The sequence below is a fragment of the Petaurus breviceps genome, unplaced genomic scaffold (genome assembly GCF_028583685.1).
Source record: "Petaurus breviceps papuanus isolate PSGF00001 unplaced genomic scaffold, PetGlider_PUasm1.0 551, whole genome shotgun sequence".
Taxonomy (NCBI): Eukaryota; Metazoa; Chordata; class Mammalia; order Diprotodontia; family Petauridae; genus Petaurus; species Petaurus breviceps.
This window is the reverse complement of record NW_027186372.1, coordinates 35,751,269-35,758,740: the sequence shown is the minus strand read 5'-3', so window position 1 is coordinate 35,758,740 and position 7,472 is coordinate 35,751,269. Positions and strand designations below refer to the sequence as shown.

General features: G+C 42.7%; 1 protein-coding gene across 2 annotated transcripts in view; it reads left to right on the top strand.

Annotated features, from left to right (window-relative positions):
- ARHGEF37 (Rho guanine nucleotide exchange factor 37) overlaps positions 1–7,472 on the top strand; it is a 75,423-nt gene that overhangs the window by 47,957 nt on the left and 19,994 nt on the right. For both annotated transcript variants that reach the window (XM_069102648.1, XM_069102649.1), the window contains 2 exons: positions 3,707–3,906; positions 4,516–4,646. In XM_069102648.1, the coding sequence (XP_068958749.1) occupies positions 3,707–3,906; positions 4,516–4,646 (331 nt within the window). The remainder of the gene's footprint in view (positions 1–3,706; positions 3,907–4,515; positions 4,647–7,472) is intronic.

The following is a 7,472-nucleotide window of genomic DNA, read 5'->3' as shown; positions in this document are numbered from 1 at the left end:
CCTCTCTCCCTCTCTTTTCCTCTCCTTCTCTCCCTTTCCTTCTCCTCCTCTCTCCCTCTCCTCTTCCTTTCTCTCCTCCTCTCTCTCCTTCTTTTCCCCCTTCTCACTTCCCTCTGCCCTCTCTCCTCTCCCCCCTTTCTCCTTGTCTTCCTTCTCCCTTTCTCCTTCTCTCTTGCCTCCTCCCTGTCTCTCTCCTTCTCTTTTTTCCTCTTTGTCTCTCTCTATACTACTTCTCTCTCTTCTCTCTTCCCTCTTCCCCATTCCTTTACCTCTCTATCTCCAGAAAACAAAAGATTTTGCCTTTAAGAAGAAATGCCAATGGGAAACATTCCATCAAGCTAAGGAGGTTCTGTCTCAGTTATTTAATAGACAGTCATTCCTGCTTTTCTAAGGCCTGCCTCACCCTTGTGTAATATTGGAGGACTGTTTACTGAAAAGACTGGGTGGGCCCTGCTTTGCCACACTGAAAAGCAAACCTGTAGTCAGCATTTCCTAGCCAACTTCTGCTTTCTGTTTCTATGTGGAAAGTCATGCAGCAGTCCATGTTGGTGGAATTTGGGTCTAAGCTAAGGAGTCTCCTAATCTATTCCCATGGTTATCTGGTCTTCCTTACAGAGAAATAACTCAGGAATTTTAAGCTTTAATACCACCAAATGCCCAAAGTCAACTCAAAAACTGCAGAGGCTAAGGTATATGAAAGTAAGCATGCACATTTCAGTGCAAGCTGATCTTAGATTTATAGAATTGTTAGGGTTAGATGGAGCCTTTAAAGGTTTTCTAGTCCAGCTCTCTCATTATGTAGATGTAGAAATGGAGGGTTGGGTAGGGGACTTGACTAATGTCACACAGTAGCAGAAACAGAACCCATGCCTTGAAATTCCCAAGTCTCTTTCTCTTTCTACTGGATCCCACTGCCTCCTGGTGATATCCTTGAGCTGTTCCAGAGATACCAGGAAGTTATACTCCTTCATTGTAGAGAATTTAAGTTTCTCCTTTGGGGGAAATAAGTTATTTATGTTACATGGGGTTCTTGGGGGCTACCTATTTTCCAGCAGTTTGCCTTAGTTTAACAAACACTTAGTCCCTAGTATTTGTAGGGACTGTGCTAGGATTTGTGCTAAGCATTGGGAAAAGGAACGTGGAAAGGGAAGGAAAGGGAATAAGGTGAGCACTATACAAATATTATCTCATTCAATCCTTAAAACAGTTCTGGACGGTAAGTGCTATTGCTATCCCCATTTTCCTGTTGAGGAAACTGAGGCAAACATAGACTAAATGACTTATCTACAGTGATACAACTAGTAAGTTACTGAGGTCAGATTTGAACGAAAGTTTTGCTGCTTCTAGGCCCAGTGCTCTATCCACTGGGCTACCTAGCTGCCTTTGAACTTTTTGTCAAAGGGACCCAAAGAATATTCAAATCCACAATTTCAGGTCCAGAATCAAACATTTTATTAGGCCATATGCTCCAATATTGCATGAGCCCCCCAAAAGTATATGTGACTTTATCAGCTTTATTGATGGTTCTCTTGATTAGGAAGAGTTACATATAGCCAAGTTAACTATTTATACTCCCATAGTTTTGGGACTCTAAGGCTGGATAAATAGATTTGGTGGTCATTTACATTGAGATGGTAATTAAAAGCTGACTTGACTACTGAGAGGGAAAATAGAGACTCTGGACAGAGCCTTGTAGAATACTGAAAGAAATATTATTTCTTTCTTGTATTTAATAACTAATTATTGAATTAAGACCAAGGCATTTACCTTTTTTTTCTTCTACTTAATCATCCAGAAATCAACCAGTATAGGAAATCTTGGGCAAAGACTTACCCAGGCTAATCTAATCAAATCAAACTAATCTAATCAAAGACCTTAAAAGAAATTCTAAGTTTAGGCCAATAGATGAATTCCTGCTCATTGTGTTTAGTCAGAGAGATCTATGAAAATGTGTATTCTCCCTTTTTTCAGACAAGTGACAGTGGAAGTTGATAAATCCCTTTGATTAATACTTGAGTGATCTAAGTCATGTACCCCCAAGATCCTCATTAGAATAAGCCCACACCTCATTATAATATTCATTTTCTCATTAATTGATAACCAATCAATTGATTGCCACCCTCAGGAACACCCACCCTTCCAAGGGCATATAAATGTTGAATGGGTTTCATGAATTTTTTGGCATTTGAGAGTGCCACTGACTTCTTTTAGTAATAAAATGCTAGAATTATTAATAAAATGATTAATTACCCAGAAACTATGTCTCTAGAACTTTTTAAATGTCACAACACCCATGGTTGGGAGTGAGACATGGATGTTAGCAAGGGAAACTTTGAAGGAATGGCAAAAGAGTGGGCAAAGAAGAGAGGAGTGTCGTGAAAATTGATGAAGGAGAGAGTATTCAGGAGGACGGAGTGGCCAAGAAGAATGGGGGTGAGGAAAGGCCATTGGATGAAACAATAAATAGATCGTTGATAACTTTGGAGAGATTATTGATAACCTGGAAGAGAATAGTTTTGATCAAAAGATAAGAGTGATTGGGTGGGAAGCTAGATACCAAGTAGGAGGAGGAGAGGAAGTGGAAGAAATTATTGTAGATGTGTTTTCCCCTAGAAATGTGGCTGTGAATGGGAGGACACAGGAAGAGGGACTGGTCTTGGCAAGGAGAAGGAACACCTGTTTATCAGTGACTAAATCAAAGGAGAGAATGAGGGTGATTCAGTGGGATTTTGAGGTTCAGGATAAGGAAGGATAGAGGAAGTACACAACAGATGGCCCTTATTTTCTCAGTGAAGTAGGAGGTAAAATCATCTGCTAACAGAGAGGGGAGGAGGGTGGCAGGAGACTTGAGGAAAAAGAGAAATTTTAGAACAGCCAGTGTGGGAAATATCAGGGAGAATCAAATAAGGAAGAATAAAAGTATTGCTTTTATTGAGGGCCTAGTCAATTTGATTTATGACTTTCTTCAGTGGTCTTACACAGAAGTAGGAATACAGAAGGCAAATGGTGGTGGGAGGGACCAAGGGTATGCTGAAGCCAGCTTGAACCTTCTCTCAAGAGCTGATTTTTAAAATGTGAACATTTGTACCTTGGAAATAGGGAAACACTACAAGGCAGGGCTGGATTTATTGTTTTGTTGATAATGCAGAGTAGACTTGAAAGTATGTTGTGTGTGTATTTTTGTTGAAGAGCCTATTGTTAAACATTTTACCAGCCCATTCCCCCCCAGAGGGAGACGAACCCAGATTTGGGGTTTGCTAAGTGATGATCCACCAATTTTCTTCTACCACATCCCCACTGAATGTTAGGGCTGAAAGGGCCCTTAGTAATTTTCTAGTTCAGGGGTTCTTAACCTGGAGTTAGTGAACTTGCTCTTTGAATACTGGTAGCTGTATTTCAACGTGAATGGTCTCCTTTATAATCCTATGTTTTATCTTATTCATTTAAAAACATCCTTGGGCTTTACCAGTCTGCTAAAGGGGTCCATGACCCAAAAAATGTTCAAAGACTCCCTTATATAGTTCAATCTCATCATTTTACAAGTGGAAAAAAATGAGACCCATAGAGGATAAATGTCTTTCCCAAGATTATTCAGTGAGCTAGCGGCAGAGCTGGGGTCAAAACATAATCTCTGATTCTTAGTCCCAAATCTCTTTCCAGTCCATAATTCTACCTGACTAATTTATCTCCCCACTTTTTCCTTTAGGCCACAGGCTGGAGCCTCAGGTCTCACTTTCTTGCTGGTGATGCCTGTGCAGCGGGTGACCAGATACCCACTCCTGCTGCAGAAGATCCTGGAGAACACGTCACCTGATGACCATGCCTATGAGACCTTGGAGAGGGCTGCCAGAGCCATGCAAGAGGTCAATTCCAACATCAATGAGTACAAGAGGCGTAAGGAAATTGGTAAGGATATTGACCAGTTGGGAAAGACCCCCAGCCTTCTAGATTATCAGCATCCTGAAATTTGAAAAATGCAAGTTGACGCCACTCCAGGTTCCAAAGAAATTGAATTTTAAGAAGGTAATGTGACCCACTAATGACAAAAAGTTTCCCAAGCACAGAGAAGCCCAGTATTAACAATAATGATAATTGCAGTGCTTTAAGGCCTATAAAGCATTTTCCCTATGACAACCCTGTGAAGTAGGTAGTGAGAGTATTGCTATCCTTATTTTATAGATGAAGAAGCAAAGACTCAGAGTGGTTGGTTGACTTGCTGAAAGCCATAAGGCCAGTAGGAGTAGGGATTCAAAGCCCCAGTTCTTATGACCCCAAGACTGTCTAAGAACAGTGTGCTCTGTCTACTACATGTGGCTTCTCAGCCCTGGAAGCCCCCATCACCCTTCTGTGGCTAGGGACCTCAGGTCTCTGCTTGCCTCTCCTTACTCCTTCCCCTTACTAGTGTGTTCTGTTACAAAGCAGTGACCCCACACTGGCCTAGACCAACTTCTCAGGGAAAGTCTTGTTCTCTCATGTACCTCTTTGCTCCCTGCTCTGTTCCTTACTCCCCCACAGCCACTAAATACGGCAAGTTGGAGCATCTGACAGTCAGGGAGAGGTTGGCCCGGATTAATACACACTCTATCTCCAAGAAGACTCTGCGTCTAAGTCAGTTGTTCAAGCAAGAAGCTGGGATTGTGACCAGGGTGAGAGTTCTTTGTTACTTATATCTCCTGGTACCTTGCTGTCTTGGGCCCTCTAAGCAGTAGTGGGAGGTTCTGATGGAAGAATTTGGATGTGTAACTAAGACTTCTTTTTATGTGGGGCAAAAGCAGTTGGGGGAGGGCATGGGAGTAGTCGGGATGGGAATGGTGAGTACAGAGGATAGTTTAGTCAGTAATGAAGTGGCAACATGTCCCTTCCCCTCCTCTTTCTCTTGTCCTCTGTCCTATGACCCTTTCTCTTGTCTTTACCTGGGGGACTACCTTCCCCCACACATCTCTATGGGTGTGAATCCTAGCATGAGGACATTCTTCTTTGTACCAATAGGGGAGAAATACTCCCTCCTGAGAAGCACTACCCCTTAGATATTGGCACCTGTGGCAAAGCTCAACCACAATACCCCAGTTATGGTTCTGCAGGAAGGAGATTCAGAGGTTGTGTCCTGGGAATGTCACTTGTCCTGCATGTAATTATAATTCACTTTTCTTTTCTTTTTTTTTTTTTTTAAGCAATTGGGGTTAAGTAACTTGCTCAAGGTTACACAGCCAGTTATTTCTGGGTGGGTGCTAAGTATCAGAGCCTGGATTTGATCCCCAGGTCATCCCGACACTGGAGGCGGTGCTCTTACTTGCTGAGCCACCTGGCTGCCCCTAAGCAATCGGGGTTAAGTAACTTGCTCAAGGTTACACGGCCAGTTATTTCTGGGTGGGTGCTAAGTATCGGAGCCTGGATTTGATCCCCAGGTCATCCCGACACTGGAGCCAGTGCTCTTACTCGCTGAGCCACCTGGCCGCCCCTTATAATTCACTTTTCTATAGTATGTTCATATTGACAAAAAGTTTGATCATGACAGTCCTGTGAATTAGGCAGCACAAGTTTTTCTTCTCTCTGTTTTATAGGTGAGGAGCTTGGAGCTCACCTAGATAATGTGAGCCCCAAATCAAATACCTGTGAAGTGGGGAGCTAGGCATTGGACTCAGGCCTTCTCCTTCCAATACTGGCATTCCTTCCATTATCTCACATTGCCTCTCACCATAAGAAGCCTAGCTGTGCCTCTTGTGGACTAGAGAATATAGATTTCAATTGTTCTGATATCTTTTGTCACCCTAGAAGTATGGAAAATGTTAACTATTCCAGGACGTGGAAGGCTGTAGCTAGAAAAATCAATTCATTATGCATTTGCGAATTGTTTGCTATGTGCAAGACCCAATGCCAAGTACTGGGGATACAAAATCAAAAATTAAATTATCCCTGACTAGGAGTTTACATTTTATTGGGAGGAGAGAAGGAAAAGGATGGTGTGATGGGGAAATCGAGGGTGACTTTGAGTATTGGTATATCGGTAAGATTAAGGATCGAGCTGAAGAAAGTGTGGAGAGGCCGTGGTTCCACATAAATCTACGTGTGGTTCTGGAGTTAAAGAGCGATCTAGTTATGATTTAGTGGGCATTAACCTTAATAAAAGCTTTTACATTTAAATTTTTCCACCAAAGCCTCAAGAGACAGGTACTGTCAGAATATGGCCCAGAGAAAACCTTTTAGAGACCCTAAGGCATGGTGTCAGCAAAAATGGGCCAGAGCCTTCAAAATGTGACTACTCTGCACAGAACCTGTCACTGCCATTACCCACTATAGTGTTACCACCAAGGACCCTTCACTTCAGTCCATAGGAGCCTGCTTCTGATGTACTGACTCTGCCTTCAATCTGTGGACTTGAGACTTTGGTTCTTGACTTTGATGACTTGAACCCTTTCTCCTTTCTTAGGGCTTGATTTTTCTCTCAGGTCATACTGAGTCTACTCACATCAGCACCTGGGAATCTGTTCCCCAAAGGACTTGAGACATCAACAAGACCCCACGGGGCCTCAGTTGCTCTAGCTTCTCACATTAAGGCTCTCCCATCTCCCTCCCCCAGCTCTTAAATTCTAGGTTCCCCCAGGGTAAGACAGGCTTAATGCAGTACCATTTCTGTGGAAACTCCCAGGGCCCCTGGGAATCCTTCCCCCTTACCCCCCACCCCGAGGTTAAATGGTCCTATAGGAACACTTGTTATACAGTCATTGGGTTTGGATCAGAAAACACCTATTATTCTCCAACATGTTGTGCTGATTCCAGCTGATTCATGAGAAAGGGGAGGAAATATTTGGAAAGGTTTGTTATTTTAAAGGTTATTCTGTGACTTCATTCCCAGTGGGAGTGAAGGTTGTTAATTCACTGTATATTCTTTTGGAGCCTGTGTCTTAATGCTTCCTTCTGGACATTTCTGAGCAATGGTTGAATAGTTTAACTGTTTATATGAGCTCCTATTCTGATTAGGTGACTGAAAGTCCCAAATTTGGTTTGTAAAATAGGTTTCCTTTCTAGCTTCTTGACTTAGAAGTTTTCAGTGAGGGGCAGCTAGGTGGCGCAGTGAATAGAGCACTGGTCCTGGAGTCAGGAGGACCTGGGTTCATGTGTGACCTCCGACACTTAACACATAAACTAGCCGTGTGACCTTGGGCAAGTCACTTAACCCCAATTGCCCTCAAAAAAAAAAGCAAAACAAAATTATGAACCTCTTCTTAAAAGGGGGCGGCTAGGTGGTGCAATGAATAGAGCACCGGCCTTGGAGTCAGGAGGACCTGAGTTCAAATCTGGCCTCAGATACTTAACACAAAAACTAGCCGGGTGACCTTGGGCAAGTTACTTAACCCCAATTGTCCTCCAAAGAAAAAAAGAAGTTTTCAGTGAATGGCTTCTAATGCCTACTGAGTAGAATTCAATCAGCCTGGCATTCAAGATCCTTCACAATCTAAGACTATTTTTTAGCC